The sequence below is a fragment of the Bombus bifarius genome, unplaced genomic scaffold (assembly GCF_011952205.1).
Source record: "Bombus bifarius isolate JDL3187 unplaced genomic scaffold, Bbif_JDL3187 scf7180000007970, whole genome shotgun sequence".
Taxonomy (NCBI): Eukaryota; Metazoa; Arthropoda; class Insecta; order Hymenoptera; family Apidae; genus Bombus; species Bombus bifarius.
In genome coordinates this window covers 914,892-939,855 of record NW_022884356.1, presented here as the reverse complement: position 1 = coordinate 939,855, position 24,964 = coordinate 914,892, and the positions used below count along the sequence as shown (strand labels likewise).

The 24,964-nt window shown below is 34.8% G+C and overlaps 3 protein-coding genes and 1 long non-coding RNA gene across 10 annotated transcripts; 2 read left to right on the top strand and 2 right to left on the bottom strand.

Annotated features, from left to right (window-relative positions):
* Nucleotides 1-494: 494 nt before the first annotated feature.
* LOC117211223 (solute carrier family 25 member 35-like) lies at nucleotides 495-3,176 on the top strand. 3 transcript variants are annotated; one of them, XM_033454893.1, is made up of 5 exons: nucleotides 495-648; nucleotides 1,848-2,229; nucleotides 2,408-2,626; nucleotides 2,700-2,814; nucleotides 2,898-3,176. In XM_033454893.1, the coding sequence occupies exons 1-5, from the start codon at nucleotides 614-616 to the stop codon at nucleotides 3,089-3,091; spliced, it is 945 nt and encodes a 314-aa protein (XP_033310784.1). In that variant the 5' UTR covers nucleotides 495-613; the 3' UTR covers nucleotides 3,092-3,176. The 3 variants fall into 3 exon arrangements, with proteins under 3 accessions (XP_033310784.1, XP_033310797.1, XP_033310792.1); XM_033454906.1 differs by lacking the exon at nucleotides 495-648 and adding an exon at nucleotides 743-951; XM_033454901.1 differs by lacking the exon at nucleotides 495-648 and adding an exon at nucleotides 1,093-1,149.
* Nucleotides 3,008-10,634, bottom strand: LOC117211199 (solute carrier family 2, facilitated glucose transporter member 3-like). Of its 4 annotated transcripts, none has more exons than XM_033454880.1 (9): nucleotides 10,533-10,634; nucleotides 9,560-9,612; nucleotides 6,866-6,942; nucleotides 5,340-5,447; nucleotides 4,991-5,264; nucleotides 4,628-4,921; nucleotides 4,149-4,555; nucleotides 3,794-4,065; nucleotides 3,008-3,702 (listed from the first exon to the last, which is right to left on the bottom strand). In XM_033454880.1, exons 2-9 carry the CDS (start codon nucleotides 9,600-9,602, stop codon nucleotides 3,603-3,605), a joined length of 1,575 nt encoding a protein of 524 aa, XP_033310771.1. In that variant the 5' UTR covers nucleotides 9,603-9,612; nucleotides 10,533-10,634; the 3' UTR covers nucleotides 3,008-3,602. The 4 variants fall into 4 exon arrangements, with proteins under 4 accessions (XP_033310771.1, XP_033310777.1, XP_033310761.1 ...); XM_033454886.1 differs by having other exon boundaries at nucleotides 10,529-10,632; XM_033454870.1 differs by lacking the exon at nucleotides 10,533-10,634 and adding an exon at nucleotides 9,691-9,810.
* Nucleotides 7,250-14,667, top strand: LOC117211247. The gene is made up of 3 exons (XR_004488238.1): nucleotides 7,250-7,335; nucleotides 11,923-12,043; nucleotides 14,552-14,667. It is a non-coding gene; the product is annotated as an uncharacterized LOC117211247 (long non-coding RNA).
* On the bottom strand, nucleotides 12,242-24,526 carry LOC117211186 (probable chitinase 10). 2 transcript variants are annotated; one of them, XM_033454860.1, is made up of 28 exons: nucleotides 24,207-24,526; nucleotides 23,717-23,967; nucleotides 23,305-23,358; nucleotides 22,595-23,211; nucleotides 22,328-22,513; nucleotides 22,105-22,249; nucleotides 21,599-21,958; nucleotides 20,908-21,398; nucleotides 20,616-20,844; nucleotides 20,367-20,555; nucleotides 19,970-20,279; nucleotides 19,652-19,890; nucleotides 18,570-18,916; nucleotides 18,162-18,491; nucleotides 17,822-17,990; nucleotides 17,534-17,745; nucleotides 17,071-17,407; nucleotides 16,404-16,808; nucleotides 16,002-16,304; nucleotides 15,721-15,932; nucleotides 15,357-15,635; nucleotides 14,953-15,138; nucleotides 14,561-14,849; nucleotides 14,125-14,480; nucleotides 13,576-14,004; nucleotides 12,865-13,341; nucleotides 12,512-12,637; nucleotides 12,242-12,400 (listed from the first exon to the last, which is right to left on the bottom strand). In XM_033454860.1, the coding sequence occupies exons 1-28, from the start codon at nucleotides 24,524-24,526 to the stop codon at nucleotides 12,242-12,244; spliced, it is 8,007 nt and encodes a 2,668-aa protein (XP_033310751.1). The 2 variants fall into 2 exon arrangements, with proteins under 2 accessions (XP_033310751.1, XP_033310748.1); XM_033454857.1 differs by having other exon boundaries at nucleotides 20,367-20,844.
* Nucleotides 24,527-24,964: the final 438 nt, after the last annotated feature.

The window sequence follows — 24,964 nt, the reverse complement described above, 5'->3', positions numbered from 1 at the left end:
CAATTCTGATGAAACTACATAATAATTTACAGGTTCGAAGTTCGAATAACGCTGTATTATTACTAGCTCTTATAGCTGCAAACCATTGTGTATTTTACTTTATTTAATACCAAACTGTATGTTCAAAAATTTTCACTAGATATAATCACCAAATTCTATGAACTAGTTATTCTAATTCTATTAAATAAATGTACAATAAGCGATTCTTAGTTTCATCAAATTCTAATTGCGATTACTATACTTATCAACGCATGCGCGAAAATTTCTGAACATGTTACAACTTGGAAAATTTTTCAGATATTATTCATATTATTAATCATTAGTTTATATAAATATAATTTCTATATGTTTCTAATATATATTATTGCATAATGATACCAACTAGAAATTCTTTAGTCTCAACAAAATATCTTGACTTCTAAATCTTGACCTTGACACTAGTCATTTTTTAAAAAAATATAAATCTCACGCAATCAAGTGATTATACAATTTTAAGAGAAAATATGATCAGTCATGATAAAAACAGAGACAGTATCGTTACTCGCTGAAATAATTAAGTTCGATTTAAATTAGCATCGCGCGCACAGAAACGTTTTATTATTATATATAGGAAATGACCGCAGCGCCGAATACAAGCATCAGCAGACCGTGAGCTTTTAACACTGATTACGCATTTCTAACCGGTGATATGTAGTTTAAGTTTAAGCTAACTCCAATATCATTCCTACATATGTATGTATATGCATGGTGGATGATAGTTATGCAAGAATTTTCTCGTGTCTAAAATCAGCCGGTCGATTAATATCACTATTGCACATTCCTAAATATGTATTTGAAAGTTAAATTTTCATGTCTATTATAGTCTTTTTATTCCAATGCTTTTTAACGATATAAAATTTGTAACAATTGATCATGATTATTTTATATCATAATTATGAATTCGATTCCTTGGTCAGTGATGACTTAACTATTTCATTGATTTGATCAGTTTTTCATTCAGTGTTTTATTGTTTGGTTCAATGAATGTAATGTAACATTTACTTTGGTAAGAATTTTTAGTACTAATAACTGTTATTCTATTTAAATAGAATTATTTCTAATTTTGTAACTGGGACCTTTTTTGATGTGAATGTTAGCCACGTTGATGCTGCAAGTAAAACTCCATATTAGAAATTAATTGAATTTGTTTAGTGTTTATTGTAACTTAGATTAGAAAATAAAGAGCATTTTTCTCACTAATAATTTACTAAGATGTGTGCATTAGTGAAATAGTATTACTAATATTTTCTTTATACTTATTTGAACTGTCGTAAACTTCAATTATTCATGTAATTCATCATATTAGTCATTTCTTATAATACTGCAATATAATAAAATTTATAAAAATATCATTATTGCATCATTTTTACATCTAGTTAAACATTCTCTCAATGGTTATTCTGTGAAATACTTCAAAACTGATAAGAATTAACTTAAAGCTGAATAGCGTTATATATTATTTCCGCTGAAGTATAATTATATAAATATATTTCGCACGAAATTTTAAATGAATTATATTTTAATTAGTTTATTAAGGGCCAATATTTTATTCGCAGTCATCTCTTAACCAATTTACATTATCAAATTTTGTATTTTAACATTTTAGCCAGAAAATGGAATTCCAAGCATTCGTTAAATATTTATTCATCATCATATCTCTCATCTAAACGACTTTATGAAATTAAAAAATATTGAAATATCTATAATATTACGATGAACTATTTCTCGGTCCTTAATGGGTTAATAAGGGTTAATAGGTTATAATAAGAAAACTATAATTATACTTATTAATTGTTAACTTTTATTAGTCCAGGTATAGAGTTTGCAATTGGTGCATTAGCAGCGGTAGGAGCTGGATTTTTTACGAACCCAATTGATGTGATAAAAGTACGATTACAATTACAAGGAGAGCTAGAAGCAAGAAACACATACAAAAAAATATATAAAAACACCTTACACGCGGGTTATTTAATTGCAAAACACGAGGGTATAACTGCTTTACAAGCCGGTATCGTACCGGCCCTATATTTTCAAGTCGTGCTCAATGGAATACGGTTAGGCATCTACAATACAGCAAAAAAGTATGACCTAATCACTAATGACAAAGGGGATACTGATATTTTAAAGACTGTTATAATAACTGGAACTTCTGGTTCTGTTGGAGCTGTTCTTGGTAGTCCGTTCTATATGGTAATTCTTCTTTAATACGTTGTTAATTATTTTGTATGAAAGATGATCCTTAAGTATCAATAATATCATGAGTAATCTATATTAAAATTGATATGTTAATTTATTAAGACACATCGTTACAGTATTTTAATTAACAATGAGCAATTTTATATTACATTCGTCTTTCTCATCGCAATAGGTAAAAACACAATTACAAGCGAAATCAGCACAAACCATAGCCGTTGGTTATCAGCATAATTATTCAGGAACCTGGAGTGCATTCAAATCTCTCTGGAAAGAAGGTGGGATAGTGGCTTTGTATCGCGGCTGGTATGCGAATATACCACGTGTTTTTGTAGGATCCGCAACGCAGTTAACTACCTTCGGTTTAGCTGCGGATTGGTTACGCTCATTACAAGTGAATATTTGAATAGATATCACGTTCAGAATAGTATAAATGAAAATTACAATATTTCATATTTCTTTTTAAGGTGTTTACAGATCAACCGATATTTCTGACTTTTCTGGCTTCCATAATCGGTGGAAGTTGTGTAGCTCTCACTATGCAACCATTTGATGTCTTAGCAACAAGGCTCTACAATCAACGTGAGTGTAATTTAATAAAAATATTTCGAAAGTAACTTTTGTTGATAGATTTGTAGGACTGATAATTTTATAATTAAACATAGAGACGGACGTAGGCGGAAAAGGTACGTTGTATAACGGACTATTGGACGCGATCATTAAAATATTACGAACAGAAGGACTCTCTGGTTTATATAAAGGAATTTTTCCAACGTGGATGAGAATAGCACCGCACACAGTGCTTTGTTTAGTATTTTATGAAAAATTAGACCAATTATATAACATATTACAAAATTAACAATTGTTTAAATGTGTAAAATACGTAGCAAAGAATTTTATAATTTTTAAATTATTGTATTAAGTATGCTATAGAATGAAAAAATAAAATTTCTTACATAGAAAATTTCTTACATAGGCAGTGAAATGTTTTATACTTGAATAACAGTTACATATTTAAAAACATTGGTTCGCTTACTGGAAATTTAGTGTCAATGTGATCTGACTGTAATTTTCGTTAACAAATGTAAAATTTAACAATTTATCGTTTCATGTATTCAAAAATAATTAAATGATGTAATTATATTAATAAATCGAATATTTCAAAATTTGTAATTATTTAGATACAGATGTTTAGATAAATATAGTATTAACAAAATAAAAAATAAAAGTATAATAAATTTCTTATCTAAATTGTAAAAAAATAACCCTTATTAATTAGATATTTACATAAACCTTAGAACGAAAAAATTGTAAACCTATCTATTCACTAGAAAGAAGTATTAGACCATATAAAGTACCAGTTTTTAAATTTAGCCATGACGGATGGAATTTGGTCTAGAGTTAAATCCTTGACTTATTAATGCTGCTATATCCATCGTATTCTTTCCTCTAGTCTCAGGTAAGTATATCCTATATAGAATAATATTATATTATTACAGGATATATCGTAAGTAATTACAAATGATTGTATCATTTATAAGTTTGATTTTTTACTACATACCTAACAATTTGTCCTAATAATAAAAGAAATACGGCAAATATTAAAAAAGTATATGGTCCCATAATACTTTCTATTGTTGGGAACGTCATGCCTACTATAAAATTTCCACCCCAATTAAAAACACTACCAAGTGCCATAGCTGCTGGTCTAGGACCAACGTCGAATAATTCAGATCCAATGAAGTATGGTATTGGTCCAAGACCAATTCCATAAAATATTACATAAGCCAGAACGGCTATCGTACATATTATTGGCATATGCGATGACAGATGCTGTAAGGATACAAATAATTATTTTACAAGCTAAACTTTCAACTTCTAATATAAATTATTCTATTCAAAATAATTTTACTTACAGTTAATAAAATGGAAGTACATAAAACTATCAAACATCCTAAGCACAAATATATACTAGTAAGGAGGACACCTCTCCTATTCAAAGTTGACATCACTGGTACCGAAGCAAGAGCCATACCAATGTTAGCCACGCCAGTACCAAGAGTAGCATATTGTGCTCCAGTAATGCCAAGTCCAGCATTGATAAATATGGAGTTAGAATAGTAAAATACAACGTTTATACCACTCATCTGTTGACCGAATTGTATTATACAAACTAAAAATACAGGAAGCCTTAGACTTGGATCTTTAAAAATGCGCTTGATAGTCCAAGGTTCGGCTGTTGTTTTTGTCTCTATTTCTTGCTGTAGACTAGAAATTTCCACTTCTAGTAACATTATATCCATTTTACGTATTCTACTGAGTTCTGAAATATTAAAATAGTCTTGAATATTATTGTGAATATACCAATTACTACAACACTAGTGTTTTTACTAACCATCCAAAGCTTTCTGCTTCTGTTCCTTGATTATATATAGATATTTAGGACTTTCTGGTAAAATAATGCTTGTAAAAACCAAGGCATATATACATAATGGAACAAATGCTCCTAGCATATAATGCCAAGAATTTTCAGTTCCTAGAACTGTATCAAGCCCTGCAATTTGCCCTAAAAATACTCCACATGTAATTCCTAGTTGACATATTACTCCAACTGCACCTCTTAGTCTAAGTGGTGCAATTTCTGACATGTACATTGGTACTATGCTTGTTGCGAAACCTCCAGAGAGTCCTGGAAAGATATAAAATTTTCATGTAACAAATAATTTCACATTTTTGAATTTGGTATCCTAAAACTTACCAACAACTAATCTGCCTGCTAACAAAATTTCGATTGAATTTAATTTGCGTATTAGAAAAAACATTGCAGCTCCTATAATGCCAAATATGTTTCCAACAAACAGCGCTCCTTTTCTTCCATATCTATCTGCTACCCAGCTTGAGAGGAATGAACCAGCTGCCCCTCCAATGAGAAAAATTGAGACAACACTAGACCAAACTATTTTCAGGCCATTTTTGGATACATCCATACCATATCTTTCTCTAATACTTTCATTACAAAATGCATCCACCAGCTACAATTAACATAAATATATTTAATAAATAAATATACTTACAAGTTTCTATAAAACTCAAGTTGAGACACTCACATGGGCTGCATTATTTAGTACTCCTATATTAAATCCTGTTGGTACAGCTGAACCTAAGCAGCAGGTAACAGCTGCTAAAGCTAATGTGATGGTCCATCCTCCTGGTATCTAAGGAAAATAAATATTGTCTTGTTTGCTTTTAAAGTGCAAAGTAAAAAGTATTACATATTCATAGATATTTTAAAACAAAATATCAATTCCTATGTATCCTGTTCATTAGAAATTAAAGAAAATGCAAATTACAAAACAGTGTGATCATGTTAATGTCACTGGTGATTTATTCATAGTTGTATCACATTAATATGTGAATGTAATAAAATAATGGAATTTAAACGAAAATAAAAAAAAATGGTATGTAATGATAACAACACATAGCCAAAAATATATTTGTGAAACATAAAAATCTGTGAAATACCAGCAACACATATTAAGGCACTTTAGCATGTACCATAGGATATGTGATGGTGCAGCACAATAAATCATATGATATAATTTATGTGATCAATGTTATGAGTAATACAATATAAGATACACTGGTAAGTTTGCATTTCTCTTAAAAGAAGGAAAATAAAAAATATATATATAAAACCAGAAAACCATACCACTGAAACAATTAAGCATCATAAGCAATAATGTGTTGCACCTTGGGAGACCAATCAGTGATATAATGGAAAAGCCTGGATGGAATGATGGAATAAAACTCAATAAAACCACACATCACTGGCAAACCTGGAAACTATGTAGACAACCAACCATGCATTACTAAAACTTTATAAAAAGTAGATCTAGATCTAGTCTCAGTTTTTCAATTACACAAATGTGTATATATAAAAACATCTCTTATAGAGAATCTTTTGATGGAGAAATATCAAGAATGGAATTAATAATCAAATGTAGACTTAAAAAATGGATCACAAAATATGAATAGATTGCTTACAAATTATTTTTATATAATATTCTACTTTCTCTCTCTTGAATGATTTTCATGTCGTTAGTTTTTACATAGTGGGTGTTATAAAATTAATGAACTGAATACTTATGAAATATTATTATTATGAAATCATATTAAATGAAACAATATCAAAAGGAAGAAAAAACAAATTCAAATGAGGTATATGATAACACAAAACAATTTGACCTTTAAATAAAAGTAAATCTCTGCGTATGTCTTTTAATGATAAAGCAATGATAACCGAAGTAATATATAGACTGATCCCAACACATAATTGAGAAAGGTGCTTGTATATCTTGTTCTTTATTTTTTACACACTTTCATATCATTCGTACTTAAGATAAACAAGGGGGCTATGTACAAGGATAATATACATAGAACTCAAGTGTTTTAATCAAATATTATGAAATGCTCGAGTCTCACATGTTCATTACACTATCTGTGATTGAGATCTTAAATAATCTGTTTCATCAATATACAAATTAAGGATATAGCTTGAAATTCATTGATACATACAAAATCGTTAAATGATGCATGCTTCTATTTCGAATTTCATTTAATACATTATACTTACTGATCTTTCATTCAGATTATCCGAATTAGATGGACGATTAGATCGGTCAGAGTCCGTGAGTACTGCGGCATGACTATCTATAATTACGATTAGTTATTATATTTATCATGTTAAAATAAAGTTAGATATACTTTCACTATGAACATGCTACGTTAACAAATAAACGATCAATCTAAATAAATCTAGAAACATATATAGAAACATAAATTTGAGTAAATACCTTGCTGTCTAAAGCAAAAATTTTGTAGAAATAATATTTTATGAGGAGAATAGGTAATGAAATTAGAGCAACTATTGAAAAATTTCGAAAAATATTACCTAACCCTAACGCCATATTTTGTATAACACGTGTCACTGTGTCACTGACACGACTTCACACGATGTCAAAATGGCAAATAACACTAGAAACTTAAAAATGGATTGACAACACGGAACTTTGGCTTCGACTTTGTATACATATGTATCAATATGTACGTATATGCTATTGTATATAAAAACAGAATGAAGAAACTTCTAATTTTACTTAAGCAATTATTGGTGAGAACGTATACATTTTCTAAGGTAGATGCATCAACCTTAGAGCGGTAGAACAATATATGTTGTTCAATGTATGAACAAACAAATGTTTGAAATACGCAAATGTGCACTTTCAGATGTTTAATTGAATCAGCTTTTCCTTGAAAAGTATTACGTAGCTAGTAAATGCGCATTCTATAATCCCACGAATATTAAATAAACTATTGATTTGGAATAATTATTTAATATATAAAATTCACGAAAGTATTTGAACACTTATAGAAATCTTTTATGAATATATTATGTATGTTATACGAAACATTTTGACATTTTATTAGTACTATAATGAAATATGATTATCATGATTATATTGGTAAAGTATTCAGACAGTCAATTTTCTATTATTTATTACGCTTATTATATGTATAAGTAGTTTATTAATGCTGTATACTAAATAAATAGAATTTTATTTTATACTGATGATGAAGATGGCCTTGAATAGGAGTTGGTTTACAAATTTTATAAACTTTTCAATATTGCACATAACATATTACTACAAATATTTATAGTTATTGTGCTGTATACTAATTTTTTATTAAGTATGTTTGTTTGCAGTAAATATCTTGTAATTTCTATATACATTTTCCGATTGGTTTTAAATTGTACCAATATAATTGTGGTAATCATGCCTCGTTATAATGTTAATGAAGTTTCAAAATGTTTTATAAGTATACATAGAAAACTTCTTCTGAATATTAAGCGTTCGGAAAATTCGTAGTGTAAGAAAAATTTTACTAAAATTACACTTTTTACCATCTGTATTTTCAAGAATCTTTCCTTCAAAGATAGTTCGCCTTTTTCGGTAACGAATATCCTTTCAATACAGGCTTCTAGAGTATTTTATTTCTTGTCTATGTCTTTTGACAAACTTTCATGAACCACTGTATACATATATATTGCAAATATAATTCGTTTCATATTATTTAATAACAATTGAGTTCCAATATTTGCGTAGAATAAAGTCAATCGATTTATCTGCGATGATATTCAATTATAATTATAACTCTTCTCAAAATATTCTTCAGAAATAATTTCTTTAAATAATATCCAATTAATCCATAAATTGTAGATCGTATGGTTTGAACGAATGATCATCGATTCTTCTATGACACGGTCCTTATTCACGATAAATATGAATGGTACGGATCGCGGTTTGTGTCTTTTATTTTTAAAAGAGGAATGTCGTCCTTCCTTAAAGTTTGCTTTCTGGATGAAGATATCATTTACCTAATTGCATCATACAAAGAAGGCGGAATTACAAATGTAAATATTGAATTGAGAGACGGTCGACGATATTCAAGCACGTGCATACATTATCTCACATGAAAAGATCCAATGTCAACGAATGAAGTGTATTAAATGCAAAACCGCGACTAAAATGTGTTTCAGTATTACATGTACTCATACGCTGGAATTTACAATTTGTCTTTCAGTAACAGAATTCCAGGAATTTGTAAAATAAGAAAAAAGTATCGACTAAATTTTTGGAATGCTCTGTTACTCCGTCTTGTAGTTAATACGTATTAAATATTATCAAATTTCAAGATGATAATGATCGATATTTTAAGTAGACTTTCGCTATCGAATTTGGCATAAATGATTTGTTATTACTAGACTGCGAATGATTATGTATTGATAGGCTTAAAGCTGCAAAAAGGTATACGTATAAAATGTACGTGGTATAATGCTTGTTATCATATTTAGTGAAAGAAAGAAATTTCCATTTCAATTCCATTCCTTTCATTAGGTTTGTAAAAATACGAATATGCGTGAACATCTTCAGTTTAGTGATTATACATTGCTGCTACATGCAGATTGACAATACTTTCACAACCACTTCATCGTTATTTAATTTCAGACATATATTAATTTCAATCGGACAATGGAATGAAAACTAAACCAAAATGTCCAACGCGTAACTAATAAGAATGAATAATTCATCATTACAATGCACGCAAGATTTCAATAAATGATCTTAAATTAACCAACGTTTTATGTTTTTAATGATAAATGATCCATTTATTTACCTGATTTATATATGTCCACAAACACATACGGTGTATGAATAGAGAATAAATAAATTAAATAAATAAATATAATTCATTAGCTTTTACACACCTTTATAATCAAGCATGTCTCCCACTTCGGAATCACAACGCATATATGATGATCTGCGTAAAGAAAAACAATTCTTAAAATAACATGTCACAACTTGCATATTCAAATAATTTAAGAAATAGATCACAGACCGTTCAGAATCGAATACCATCGCTACATTAGTCACTTTCTACACGTTTTTGTCTAAATCTATTTAGTATCTATGTACGTTTCAATGGTTTCCGTTTCGCCTTTTTATAGGCTTAGTAAGTATCGCGTCGATATCACTCAATTATCGAAATTTATCGATTTCGCCAATCGAATTCTCGACAGTTTAAATAAATTTTCGAACATCAACAGATATCAACGAGTGTCTTCTCTCATTTGAAAGAAAACAAGTTGGAAGTTCCCAATTCGTAAAGTAAACGTTTTTGTTTTTCTTTCACCAACGTGATAACGACCAGAATACATGCTTCTTAAATTACTCGCCGATCGCTGCTTGTGCAGAAGCAATGTCACTCTACTTTCTCGGTAATAACGACATTTTTACACGTTTCTAATTTATTTTTATAGAAACTTTTCATTTATTTCTATTTCAATATTTTTGTCAATTGCGTATTTTCAGTGGCACGATGACATCGCGATGTTTAACTACACCCATCAACGATTAAATTATAATATTTTGTACCAAAGAAATTGAAATGAAAGATACATGAGAAGGTAATTAATACAAGATAAACAGAAAATTTTGACAATCTTTCTTACTTTCAAATTAAATTCTTATTCAGAAAAAACATTCTTACTTTACAACAAAGAAATCTCTGAAATTCATCAAAATACATTGGTGTAAATCTATAAAGTTTTTATGAAAAGTTTCAACTAAATTGGTTATTTTGATCATTCTAGTAATTCTAGTATTAAGTTGTAGATAATTTCACATGTGATTGCATATAATGTAGATGCATAATGTACATAGTTTAAATGACTTACTAACCTTTTCTTGCAGGAAAGTTTTTTTCGATGAACCCGAATCCTAGTATGCACGACTGCTTGTCTACTTCGTTGCACTGTTCACGGGGGACTAGCTGAAATGCTGTAAATGATTTCCGAAGTGGGAATCCCCACCATTTTTCTATCCTCTCCTACCGAGTTTATATTACGTACTTCTTATTTATTCATGTAATTAATTCTAGTCTTGAACAATCGATCCTGTGAGAAATTCTGCGAGAAAAACTTCACTTTCAACGAGCTAATTGGTCAGAATTTTGCCTTGATAATTGGCCGTTGCTATCTATCATTTGAGGAAGTATCTTTGTGAAGCAGAATTTCAGTGTTACAATGTATTTCTTTCATTTCTATTGTCCTGAGTCAAGAAAGCCATTTCTTTTTATATAGATGAATTTAAAACTTCGTTATCTCGGGTTGGGTATAGAATACTACTGTTTCATTCTATGTCTTTATTCATTCCACATTAAGATAGGATTATCGCTGTAAATTATTTCTCGCTAACTGACTAGACTAAGTCTCAGCCAGTTAACAAGCCAATATTCCATATAAAACAAACTTTTCAGCAGAATCTGAATCAAAGTCAAATCAGAGTCAAGCTATAAAAATCTTTGCCAGAATGAAACTCGTCAATTACTCATTTCTCTCATCTTTCGGGATAAATAATTCATTCGTATAATGCACTTTGTTCTTTATCTTGTACTGATAATTTATACAAATTTTATGAAAATTGCGTGTATTTATTATACATACATGTATATATAATGCATAATACATAGTGCATACATGCAATTCCGAGTTTGATTAAAATTGTCTTCCCGAGGAACGTACTGGCAATTTCATGTTCTCTACTTTTGCGCGTGAAAGAAAATTCTATGCACGTCACTCGGAAGAGTTTTTCAGATAATTTAGGTCTCTTTCATACGACGATGCATGTATGATGGATATATTCATTATGGAAGCGTTCACACGATTCTATAATGAATGCTGTATAATCGGTATCTATCGTACACGTATTATATACGTGTATCGCCGTATGAAATAAGGCTAACAATTTTTGTTTGTTTATATGCGATTACTTATCTATCGTCTCGTTAATTTTTCTTATTTTATTTCAAACATAAAGTTCAAGCGTTAAACGCAACATACGTAATCGATTTTTTAATTATAATGAATCGGATTATTATATGATATTTATCTCCCGATTCATCGTATGTAATGCCCCATTACATCAACAACGAGTTAATTAATTCACTAAAGAAAAAAAAGAGTACAAACGTTGGATAGAAGAAAAATTATTCTTTTTTTTTTATCAATGTAATGTTCTTATCCGTAGATAGATTTAAAACAGATGATCTAATCGCTATCACTCGTTACAGAGATATGTACTACTATACCATGAAACGGAGAATAAGGCGAATCAGAAAGTGCTATGATAGAATCCTGTTTGATCCTATACAATCACATTGTTGGCAATTGTAACGCGATACAAGAATCAAGGTAAACGCTGTTCTCTTCTTTTTTCTCTAAATTGTATTGTTCTTCCTGAGACATTACGTTTGTGAATTCTTGCCGTACAGTACTTATGCTGGCTGATACGGTCGATCCGAGATTTATGGTCATCCGTGAAAGTGGAACGCAACGTCAATGAATTGTCATCCGTGAATTACTCGCGTGTTTGTCTAAAGTACGTGTATCTCAAGTACAATCCATTCTGAGATTACGTTCTCCTCTAAGTCCTTGACTAAGCGCTGTTGTTAAAGGATATTTTCCACAGCCACAAAGATTCGTGAAGTCATCTACGTCTAATGACCATATCAAGGCGCCACCAAGATTTAAATCTCTTATGAATTTCGTCTGGAAGAAGACAAGTGAACATCTATGTATTTAGACGATAAGAGTACAACGTTACAACGCAAACATTCTCGTGCATCATTCTTGCGTCAATGATTCATAGACGTTAGTTACCTTTTGCGCTATACTGGATACATCTTCATAGCTGACCCATTGGTCACCTCTGGTAGCATACGGTCCACTCAGATTCTTCGAATCCTTGATCACGGACCAATCTCTGTTTTTTACGTTGTTACATATCTGAGAAAATGTTTATTAAAGGAGAGAACATTCGGCTTAACCTCCGGATATAAAAATAAATTAATGTTGCAATCCATGTAAACACGAGAAAATAGGAAAGTTTTCCATAGATAAATCAAATTCGATTGCAATAGCAATTTAAATCAAACACTTACCGCTTACTTATGTTATTTAACTATTTATCATGCAAATATGATTAATCTGTCGAATAATAAATTCATACATACCTCGTAATAAGCGAGCATTCCGGCTGATTTGGTGAAGTCTCCTGGATGCCCGGGCCCGGAAACTTGTGCGTTAAGGCCTGGTGTTCCTCTTCCTTGCAATTTTCTCGATAACGTAAAGCTTTGCCCATATGCTGGTATTCCCATTATCAGTTTATTCGATGGCACACCTTGTTCCAGCCAATGGATTATTGTAAAGTTCACGTTCAAGTATTTGGTCTGCTCATCCAGATTACGATAAAGCGGGGCTACGTGACCAGTTCTGTCCTCCCAATAGCCATGATAGTCGTAAGTCATAACATTTATCCAATCGAGGTATTTGATTAATGCTGGAACGTCGTAAGCTACGTCGATGACTTCTTTGCTAGCAGAAACACCAGTGGAAAGGAGCAATCCTTTAGGTTTGAAAGTTATGCTTAGTTCCTTTAGCAGGGCTGCAAAAGCTTCCCTATCACTTGATGGTCCACGATTGCAATCAACCTAGAAAATGGCTCGTTAATTTATATACGGATAAAGATAAAGCAAAATATGATTAATAATGGCAGAAGAATTTTATAATCTATAAGAATACGAGTGAATCATGAACGACTCACGATAATATAAAACGTAATATAAGCGTAGCTACTTATTTATTTGTAGCTTTTTATTTCTTATTTTTTTATGTGAATTTGAAATGTTTAACTCATTTTTGCATCTCTATGTACTTTTTCGTACCTGCCAGCATACTGGATACTCCCAAAGGAAGTCAAGACCATCAAATCCGCGACTCTGAATATAAAGAGCAGCGTGGCGCGCAAATCTTTTCCGTTCCACCGAATTGTGCGCCAATTCGCTGTACTTATTATCCGTAGATTCATCCCAGCCACCCAAACCAAGCAAAACCTTCAGTCCAGTTTTGCTTTTAATATCCGCTATTTTACTAAGAAATTCCTTCTGTCCTGCAGCCTGTGGATTTTGTATAGTTAATCGTTCCGGATCCAACTTCGCGAGACCGTAAACTATATGAGTACACAAATCTAGATCAATGTCCTCTGGTAGGAATTGTCCTACCCCAGGCCGCTTTCGCGCCCAGTTCATTACATAACAAATCATTTTCTTCTTGTTATTCTCCTGGTCAGAGATTAATGGCAATAACTCGTTCGACTGCAAATTAAAAAGCGAAATTATGTCACTATGCAGCTTAATTTCGGAAGAAAGAGGAGAGTCTCATGCAAAACACGACCTTAATGAAACATTGATTCACCAAGATTGTAAAACTCTTACTTGTCGCTGAGAATCCTGGCATTTGGTGTTCTCAGGCCAGTCGCAACGATTCTCGTTCCAATACAGACCAGGAGGACAAGAGTGTTCAGTAAGCTTTCCAAAATTACATAAGAAGTATTTAGAGCAATCTTTCTTATGGGGAACAAAAACACGACCGCCGCAGTCGTCTGGTGAACCACCTATTATCGGCGGCTCAGCTTCTATTTCAATAGTATCATCGATATCAGAATCCGGATCCGCGGTTGTAGACGTTGGCGGCAAGTACGTTGGTTTAGTAGAAGTAGTAGGTTCCCAACTTGGTCGTTCAGTAGTCGTAGATTCCATCATGGATTCTCCAGCGTCAATCGTGAGAAATTCTGTTTTTAAAATATTATTACATTTATTTCCATCTTTTGGATATATCTATAAACGAATGTTCATCTTCCAGAATATTTACCATTCGTTACTGGACACAATGGACCCTTGGGATAATTTCTTAGAACCCTGTTCATGGTTCTGAGAAGCGGGCTAGGCTCACAGCCGCATCTGTTCTTGAAGTCGTCCAAATCGAGAGCCCACACCATGCCGCCGCCCAAATCAAGATCCTTTATTAATTCCGCCTTCAGTTTAATTTGTCTGGTATCGTCAAAGCTGACCCACTGATCACCTTTATACGCGTAGGGACCGATACGTCGTTGTTTGTCTTGGATCACGGTCCAACCCTTCTTTAATGTCCTTTCGCATATCTATGATTATTTAAGACCATAATATTATATGAATATTTATTAAAAGAAAGAGAGAGAGAGAGGGAGAGAGAAAAATAAGAAATTAGGAAAGTAGAATACCTACTTCGTAATAAGACAGGAAACCTCTGGCTCTTGTTGCTTCGCCGGCTTCACCGCCGCCATAAGTCGGTGCATTTAATCCTCTCTCACTTCTTTCTGCCAAGGAGAAGGACTGACCGTACAGTGGTGCTCCCATTACAAGCTTTTTCGCTGGTGCACCTTTCTCCATCCAATAATGAATTGAAAAGTTCTATACGATTATTAAAATAATATTTTTAAAAAATGATATGCAGACGTTCGGAATATTTTATAAAAATTATATGTAATTTTTTGTATAAAAAACATGGATAAGAATTTTCCGTTTTTATTACAGTTCGTTTCTTAAGAAATTAGTAAGATTCAGATGTAAACAGATTTATCGATATACATATTCATCGTTAATGGTTTTAAGTTCTGACGTGCACTTACCGCGTTAAAAGTTGGCTCCCAGTCATTGGGCAGTCGATACAGTGGCGCCACGTGACCGGTTTTCTTGTCCCATTGACCATGATAGTCATACGTCATTACAGATATCCAGTCTAAGTATTTCGCCAAGCTTGGTACGTCATAGCCTGTGTCAATGACTCGTTTGCTCGGAGAAACCGCGGCGGATAACAGTAAACTTCTTGGTTTGAATTGTTCGCTCAACTCCTTCACTAAACTAACGAATCCTTCTTTGTCTGTAGCTGGACCTTTTTTACAATCGACCTATAATTTGTTTATCGACATATCACTTTTTATTAATCCAATAATCAGATCGAAGATTATAAACGAATAAACGCGAGTTTATTACCTGCCAGCATACTGGATACTCCCAATCTAGATCCAAGCCTTGAAACTCGTATTTTTCGATAAATTGGATCACATTCGTGACGAATCTTTGTCTAGCCGATGGTGAATTCACCAAACGACTGTATTTGTTACCTGCTGAATCATTCCATCCTCCAATAGCCATTAATACCTTTATCCCCTTCGATTTTAAAGCCGCGACCCTTTCGTAGAACTCTAGAAATGATAATACAATGATACACGGAGAAAAAGGAAAAATTGTATGCAATGTATCTCGATATTTACTGTTGTCTATATCAGCCCACGAATCATGTGGTTTAATCGTCAACTGCGATCCATCGAGTACTGCGAAACCATACAGAACATGAGTACAGAGATCAGGGTCTATATCTTCTGGCAAGAACTTTCCTCCTTCTTGACGATACCAGGCCCAATTTGTAAAGTAACAAATCATTTTGAATTTATCGTCAGGTTGCAGTTGATCCCTCGACGTTGAAGATGGCACGGGTGTCTTAACAGTGGTGGATGCTACCGTGGGCGCCATCGGACCTTGATCCAAATCATCCACTGTAATCGGTGGCTTCTCAACTATGAAAGAAACCCAAAGTAAAAAAAATATATATACATAAACCTAAAACTGAAGACAAAGATGAACAGCTAAAAATTAATTGAATAAAAATGAATTACGTTCTTCATCTTTGTTGGGAGGACTAGCTAAAACTTTTTGAAGAGTATGCATCAACGGATGCGGTCCTTCGCCGCAGCGTCCCCGGAAATCATCGAGATCCAACGCCCACACCATTCCACCACCAAGACCCATGTCTCTAACATACTCGGCTTTCCGTCGAATCATGTCAGCGTCGTCGAAGCTCACCCACTGAGTGCCCTTATATGCATAGGGACCCATTCTGTGTCCTGAGTCTTGAACGACGTTCCATCCACGGTTCCGAATCCTATCGCAAATCTCGTAATAAGACAAGAATCCTGCAGCTCTAGTAAATTCACCGGCTTGTCCAGCACTAGCTGGCACATTTAATCCTGTACCTGCGTTGCGGTCGTTTATGGAGAACGACTGTCCGTACAATGGCATTCCTGTTATTGGGATAAGTCAGTTAGATGAATATTTAATTCGTATTTTTATAATTAGGCTGCGAATTTTTATGGCATTTATAAGAAATTTAAAAGTGCGAGATTGCACATAATATACGAAGATATAAATAATATCGAAAGTAAGGTACTCTTTATAATATTTAGTGGTTGAAATATAATATGATTGATATGAACAAAAATATAAAATTGTATAAAAATCCGCAGTCTACGTATAATATAATATTGTAAAATAAGAAATAAATACCCATAACGATGTTTCTACGAGGAGCTCCCTTAGCGATCCAATAATTGATGGAATAATTTGCGTTGAAGTAATAATAGTCATCATCGGGATGGTAATAGAGCGGCGCTACGTGGCCAGTTTTCTTGTCCCATTGACCATGGAAATCGTAAGTCATCACCGCGATCCAATCCAAATATTTAGCGAGTGCTGGAACATCGTAGCCTTTGTCGATCACTTGCTTGCTCGGCGAAACCGCCGAACTGAGTAATAATCCTCTGGGTCTCAATTCGTTGCTCAGTTCTTTAAGCAAATCTGCGAAGCCTTGTTTATCTGAAGATGGACCTTTATTGCAGTCAACCTAAGATAAATGTAATGTTCAGTGATTTTTATATACGTATGTAAAGAGTTAGAATATTTATGTATATTTTATACGATATACATTATGCATGTTCGTGTATATCTATCAACGTTGATATGCACGTACTTGCCAGCAAACTGGGTATTCCCAATCCAAGTCAAGCCCATCGAAATCGTATTTTTCCAGGAATTGGATTGCTTGTTCAACGAACCGTTTCCTAGCAGTAGGATTATTCACTAGACGACTGTATTTGTCTCCAGCTGAATCGTTCCAACCTCCCAGAGCGAGAGATACTTTCAATCCACGTTTCTTGTACGCGACTACGCGTTCGTAGAAATCTGTTCGACATAGATTTACATTTATATGTACACTCCGCGTTTGACAATGTCAATATGTTTTTAACAAATGACTTACGATTGTCGTAATCCGCCCAGGAGTCGTGAGCCTTGATGATTAGGTCTGAATAATCCAAAACAGCAAATCCGTAAACGATATGGGTACAGAGAGTGTGATCGATATGTTCAGGAAGATAACGACCGACCCCTCTTCGATACCAGGCCCAATTCGTGAAGTAACACACGATCTAACACAATGAAGAAATAAATGATCAGACGCAAAATATCCAAAGTACAGTACTTGTTGTAATATTTAATAGGAGAAAGAAATTTCTGCCTAGGTGCTGTTCTTTCTGTCGTATTTACAAAAATATGAATTTGCATAACTGTCAGCAGTTTAATTACGATAATGATCTTACTTTGTAATGGCCAGACAATGGAGAAACTTTGTCAGCATCTATCACGGCTGATGGCAAGGTGGTCGTAGCTTGAGTGGTGCTTGCTACCCAAGGCTTTTCAGTACTCGTTGGATGATTAATTGGCTTATCGCTAGGTGTGTTGGGATCTTGATTATCTGTCGATACAGAGTTATCTTGACAATTAGCTCTAGATGGCCAGTCGCATATTCGAGTTCTCTCGTTAAAGTGCAATCCTGGAGCGCAACGGAATACTTCGTAGCGACCCCATAAACATGCTTGGAAGCTCTCACAATCTCCTGGAACGCCAGTGTAACTATCAGGCGTACACGACTAAAAGAAAACAGTAAAAAATAATTACGTGACTTGTAACTTTAATGATATTAATAATTTTAATAATAGTTTACTTACATTTGACTTGGTACCTCCTGCGACCAACGAGGCTGTTTTCTTCGGCTTCTCGATGCAAGGATTCTTGAAAGCCCAGTCGCACATGCCCTTCTCCTTGTTCCAGTTCAATCCTGGTCCACATTGTTGAGAAATTAAATTTCCATTCACGCAGATATGGAAACCTGTGCAGGAATCTGGATAAGAGTAATATTCCCCGTGTACACAATTTTTTGGCGGCTTTCCGGTCGAAGTTTCCATAATTGGTCTTTGGGTGATAGGTTTGGACGAAGAAGGTATGAACGACGTAGTTGGTTTTTTCGTAGTGGTGGTTCTCATGGTGGTCCATGATGGTTTTTGAGTCACAGAACCTATTTTAAACAGAAGTACAAGATGTTAAAATTTACCACAAAGTACTTTTACAATTAGTCATTTCTTTGTTTTATGTTTATGAACGTATTTATACCAGACGGTCGCGAAATTTTGTACACTTGCATCAAAGTGGGATTTACTGAGATTAGAACGAGAATTATGCGATTAACGTAAATCATCTTTCGACCAGACTACGAGAAGAAAGACACAAACAGTGCAGAACTCTCGCTGACACTGAGCGTCGCATACGAATCGAATTGATTACAAAGGGAAGATACTTGCCTGGAGGCGGCGATTGCAAAACTAGCAGAAAGATGTATGCAGAAATGAAGATGTTTACTGATATTGCACGGGGATAAACAGGTTTGCGTTGTTCCTAATGAACCGATGCGTCTGTCGATGACAACGTCTCAAGAAGTTACGTAGAAGGATACATTGTATAATTATCAGAGAACATTGATAATAGAGTAAGTTGAATCTTTTATATGTAACATAATATGCATTTTTTAAACAGTCAATATTGCCAGCTTTAAAAAATACAAACCAATTGACCATGGAATAAAGTATTTGATTGACAAGAAATATATTCATCGTTCAAATATCAGAAAATTTTAATGTCATTAGGCATACCTTTACGCAAGAAGTTATTCTGGTAGCTAAGCTTCTTTCGCTTTATCGAATTGAATAGCTTTCTTTGATGAATAAATGCATACGATAAGAATGGGAAAACTGACCTGTCTCTGCTTGACATTTCGCCGCAGCTGGCCAATCGCAAATGCGTCGTCTCGCGTCCCAGTGCAATCCTGGTGCGCATTGTTCGCGTTGCAATTCACCAAGCACGCATCTAAAGTAGTTGTTGCAGTTATCAGGATCCTGCACGTATTCTCCTACCATACACGGCTTGTCTGGTTTTGAGGAGTCTGTTGGTTTCTCTGTACCTTGCGTGGCTTCCGTTGTTAACTGCTCCGGTGCTCTACAATTATTTTATGGTAAAAGGTATAATAAAAAATACATACTTATTGATTATAAATAATATATTTAGTATGTAGTACTTGGTTGAAGTCCATGTTGAAGAAGCAGTGCTAGTTGATTGAGTCCACCAGACCGTGGTACTACTTTTAGTCGTTGACTCCGGTCGTTTGCTTGGTTTCCAAGTCCAAGTGGGCCAAGTAGTAGTTGTGTGATGATTGCCTGTGCTCGGTTTTTCAGTCCACATTGGCCACGTGGTTGGCTTTGCCATTGGCGTCGTTGGTCGATGGGTGTCTCCCACTGCGTCACTGTGAGTCGTCAACGTTGGAGGTTGTGGTGTAACTGGTTCTGGTGGCCGTCCGCATCCTTCGGAAGCTTTATTCTTTAAACGACCTACAATTTAACATACACGCGTCTACTTTTCTGGTACTCGAGGTTTGTATTTCGATTTCAAGATGATTCGTGAATCAACCAAATCACCTAGTGCACGATTTATGCTCTTCAATAGTGGGAAGGATTCCGAACAACAGCGATTTAAAAAGTCGTCCAAGTCCACTGTCCATAGTGTTGCACCCCCATAACCACGTTTCAAAATGTATTCTCCTTTCGCGAAAACGCTCTCCTGATTGTCGTAGCCTACCCACTGGTCTCTGCGGTACGCACTTGGCCCTAAAATGGAACATTTTGGGTCAAAAGATAGATATTTTCTCCCTCCTTTTGGCTTTTTACCTAATCCTGTCTGCCAGCCCTTGTTCTTGATTCTGTCGCAAACTTCGTAATAGGCCAGCATACCAGGTTGTTTGGTAAATTCTCCAGCAGTTCCAGGTCCAGTGGCAGGATCTCCAAGATTTGTTAAATTCTCGCTAGACAGTCGATAAGCTTGTCCGTATAAAGGTATGCCTACCAAAAGTTTCGATTTGTCCGCTCCAAGGTTTATCAAGTACTCCATCGTGGAATTCTAAGAAAAATTTGATAATAAATTCTTCTTGTTTCACAGAATGTACTTTGTTGCAAAACTTACGACATTGTAGTATGGATTGATGTCGTCGGTATTTCCAAATAAGGGCGACAAATGACCCGTTTTTGCCTCCCAAGCACCGTGATAATCATACGTCATCACTGACATGAAATCCACCATTTCCGAAATTTCACGGACTTCGTAGGCTCTGTCGATCACTTCTTTATAACCTGAGAATGCTACGGCTAACGTAAGCCTCGGTTCCTCTTCATCGAACCCTTTTCTCAGTTCCTGGATTAATTTGGTGAAATTGGGCTTGTCGGAATCGGGTCCCTTTCTGCAATTACTTTGCCAACATTTTGGATAGTTCCACTCGAAGGATAGGCCGTCGAAGTTGTGCTTCTTCAAGAAGTTTATCGTAGCTGCAACGAATTTGCGACGTGCAACGCTACTGCTTATCAAACGAGAGTATTTGTCACCAGTGCTGTCTGTCCAGCCTCCGATGGCTAAGAGCACTTTTGATCCTTTCGTCTTTGTCACTCGCTCGTATAAATCTGAAAATATTTATTTTTTATTTAAGAAAGATAAAGAATTGAACTCGTCTTACTCAAAGCAAGCAAAATGATTGATTTGCAATTCTTTATAAAAATTATATGTATAAATACGAAACAGTTCTTTACTAGAATTTCTTACATAAAACCTTATTATTCTGATTCCTTTTAATATCGATATTAATATGATTTAATCTAATTACTGTGTTCTATGTCGATCCAAGGATCTAACGGTTGGATGAGCAACGTGTCTGGATTCAATCCAGCGAACGCATAGATTATATCGGTGCATAGACGGGAGTCTAATCGTTCTGGAGCGAACAGTCCATCTCCTTTACGGTAGAGCGACCACGAAGTTATGTAGCAGACTACACGGGGACCCTTCTTCGGAGAAATCTCTAAATTTTGGAAAGCTTGCGTTTCCCTTATCTCAGTCTGGTAATGATTTCCTTGCATTTTATCGAATTGTACTGGTTTACAAATGTTCGAATTCGCTTTTACGCAACGGCCATTAATGGAATCGAAGAATCTTCCTGGTCCGCACTGACCTCGATATCGCACTCCTATGTCCATACGAATTTTACATTTAAAAATTACATTTTTACATTTACAAAAATTACATTACAAAAATTACATTTAAAAATTTACATTTTAAAATTAACAAAAAATTTTCTGAGAAAAGAATTATAAAACGAATGGATTCGTTTACCATTGTGACAGGAATAGAATCCTGAGCAATTTTCTGGGTCACTAGATAGACCATCGGTAGAACATTCGTTCAGTTCTACCTCATCGTACAAGCCTATCGATTCGGTTGCAGCGTTCAACATAGGCCACGAATTACCGCAAATGCCCTGAAAATATATATTAAATACGTCGTATAATAATATTCACGTGTTTTAATCGTGCAACAAAAATAGCATGATATTAACTTGAAAATCGTCCAAATCAAGAGACCATAAGGAAACTCCACCGAGTCTGACTGATCTAACGTAAGCCACTTTGATTTTCACCGACAATGGATCCTCGTAACCAACCCACTGGTCACCGCGTTTTATGTACGGCCCTTCCTCGTCTCTCCCAGAGGTCCACAATCCATCTTCCAATTTCTCACAGATCTACAGATAATAATAAGAAAGTGCAAAAAGATACAGCTTATAGTAGTCTTTTTTAGGTAAGTTACAGCTATTAATAATTACTTCGTAGTAAGCCATTCTTCCATTTTTCTGCTTGGTATGAACATCTTCAATCCCCGGCCCGATAATAGGTGCACCAGTGTCGGTAAAATTTCCAAATTTTAAAGTATATCCTTGTCCAAATACAGGTAAGCCAAGAACAATTTTCGATCGGTGCTCTGTCGGGATTTGATCGATCCATTTATTCGTCACTCGAGCAACATACTTCAATGGTGCGGGATGAAGAGCCAATTTTTCTCTTCTGAACGCAGGATTGTCTCTCCAAGCTTTCAGAAGAACTAAATCGGCTGCAGAAGTGATTTGCTGATCCACCGGATCGTCTGGCTTTTGAACGACCGCGAGAATGTATTCTCGATCAGCGAAAAGTTTCTTAATCGTTCTCAACAAGAGTTTCAAGTCATCGATGCGATCCGGCGAACCATCCCAATCGATTTCGACGCCGTCGAAGTCATGCGCTTCGAGAAAACTTAAGATGGATTTTCCAAATTTTTCACAGTGCAGGGTGCAATGGTTCTTGGTCACTTCAGAGAACAGTTTCCCCCGATTTGGGGCCGTGATCGAGACGAGCACTCGCAATGCTGGATCCCTCGATCGATGTCCCGTTACTGCCTTATATCCACCTATTCGAATCGATGGAATAAATTAACGGGACTCGTGATTTCAAATATATATTCGTTCTTTACTCGCGAATTAACGGAGTTTGATCACTTTACCCTTGATCTCGTCATATTCGCGGTCCCTTGAGACGACAACCAGCTCCTCTGGATCTGAAAATAGGAAAATTATTCGCTATTTACTCGTTCTACCATTAATAGCGCTGTGTTAATTAGTTATAAATATGCATTGATTACTAAATAGTAATATTACATATCTATAATAGCTACAAAAAGCGTTTCCTTTATCAGGATCTATATTTCACTTTTATCGTCATTATGTTTCTGCAGTCGTATAAAAGTATTACCGAATCATACGAAATTTAATATATTTAGACCTAATCAATTGGCGTGTAAATGCTATAATAAATAAATATTATGTATTATGAATAAATATATGTATATATCGTTACTATAATTTACAAGTAAATAGTATTGCTTTATTAATTGTCTTAGTCAAAAGATGAAATACCCAAAGTGGCAGCAATGTAAATCAGATGGCTGCATCGATGGTCCGGCACGGATTGGGGAAACAAAGAGAACGGCTCTATCCTGTGAACCGCGCTGGAGTCCAAATGGCATACCACTTTTGGATTAATGATTTGCTCGGTCCTTGTTAAAGTTGGCGGTGCCAATGGCTCGATCCAGATGGACTCGTGATCGAAATTACCGAAGAAAGGAGCTTCCCGATGTTCCACGGCGTCCCTTAAAGGTACTCGTCCCCTAAACCGGTATTAATCATCCTTTGTTAATTGTCCAATGGACAAACAGTTAACCAAATACATCGAATAAGCCCATCAGCAGTTTCAATTTGCAACTTCGACGAGCAATCGTCGATAAATTAATCATGGAATGGCAAGTACAAGGTGAATGCCGATTCTTTGCAAATGAAATTCCATATCGAAGAAGAACGCGCTTATGAAACAAGATATGTAATGTGTATTTTTTATGGCAATACTAACTGCGAGGAATCTTGTAGAGGTAGACTGACGACTTGAAAGCCGATCTTGTTTGCGGGCAACGCTTCGACCGCGTCACGCAGAGGAAATCTCTCCGATCCGTATTCAGCATGGCTGATGGAAGGATCCATCAACGGGTTCTCGATCATCGGAGGACCTTCGACGGCGCCTCGTTGAAACGAAGGCAGACTGATGATTTCAGCATCTGCTTCTCTTTCGATAGGATCCAATGGGGGTGGTTGTAATACGTCAGGAATAGATTTTAAATAGGATGGTCCTGCGGCCGCTGAGGCCACGAGGAGCAGGATCAGCCAAGGAATCATCGCTGAAAGGAAAAAAAGTGACGAATACGATATCTTCCTAGCTGCTGGCATACGATCATAGCTTTTAAAACTATACAGTAGAATTGTTGCTCTTGTTGTTGAGTTTGTTGTTCGATTAACTGAATCTTTTCTGAAAAATAATAAGTAAAATTGGAAAAGCTCTCGATACGCGAACTCCGATTATTATATAAACTGTTTTCCAACAAATTCAGATAAATGGAATTCTGCTGCAACCGGTAGTTATAGATATGATATTATTAATTTTCGAATTCCTATCTTAGTGACTTAGTCGTTAACCGTGTACGTTTGTGTCAAGCAACTCTAGTTTCTTTTTAACAGAAGACAACCATCAATTGTAAAAGTATTCGCGCGGAGAGGTACAAGCTTGGTTTGAATGATCGACGGATAAATTAGCAACGACATCGATTAAACTTGACA

Coding starts and splice junctions, on each gene's coding strand:
- LOC117211223 (XM_033454893.1), top strand. CDS start 614: ATGACCGCAGCGCCGAATACAAGCATCAGCAGACC. Junction 649..1,847: donor AATACAAGCATCAGCAGACC/GTGAGCTTTTAA, acceptor AACTTTTATTAG/TCCAGGTATAGAGTTTGCAA. Junction 2,815..2,897: donor AACAAGGCTCTACAATCAAC/GTGAGTGTAATT, acceptor AATTAAACATAG/AGACGGACGTAGGCGGAAAA.
- LOC117211199 (XM_033454870.1), bottom strand. CDS start 9,710: ATGGTATTCGATTCTGAACG. Junction 9,613..9,690: donor ATGGTATTCGATTCTGAACG/GTCTGTGATCTA, acceptor TTCTTTACGCAG/ATCATCATATATGCGTTGTG. Junction 4,066..4,148: donor GTACTTCCATTTTATTAACT/GTAAGTAAAATT, acceptor GTATCCTTACAG/CATCTGTCATCGCATATGCC.
- LOC117211186 (XM_033454857.1), bottom strand. CDS start 24,526: ATGATTCCTTGGCTGATCCTGCTCCTCGTGGCCTCAGCGGCCGCAGGA. Junction 23,359..23,716: donor TTACATTGCTGCCACTTTGG/GTATTTCATCTT, acceptor TCCTATTTTCAG/ATCCAGAGGAGCTGGTTGTC. Junction 17,408..17,533: donor AATACCCAGTTTGCTGGCAA/GTACGTGCATAT, acceptor CATTTATCTTAG/GTTGACTGCAATAAAGGTCC.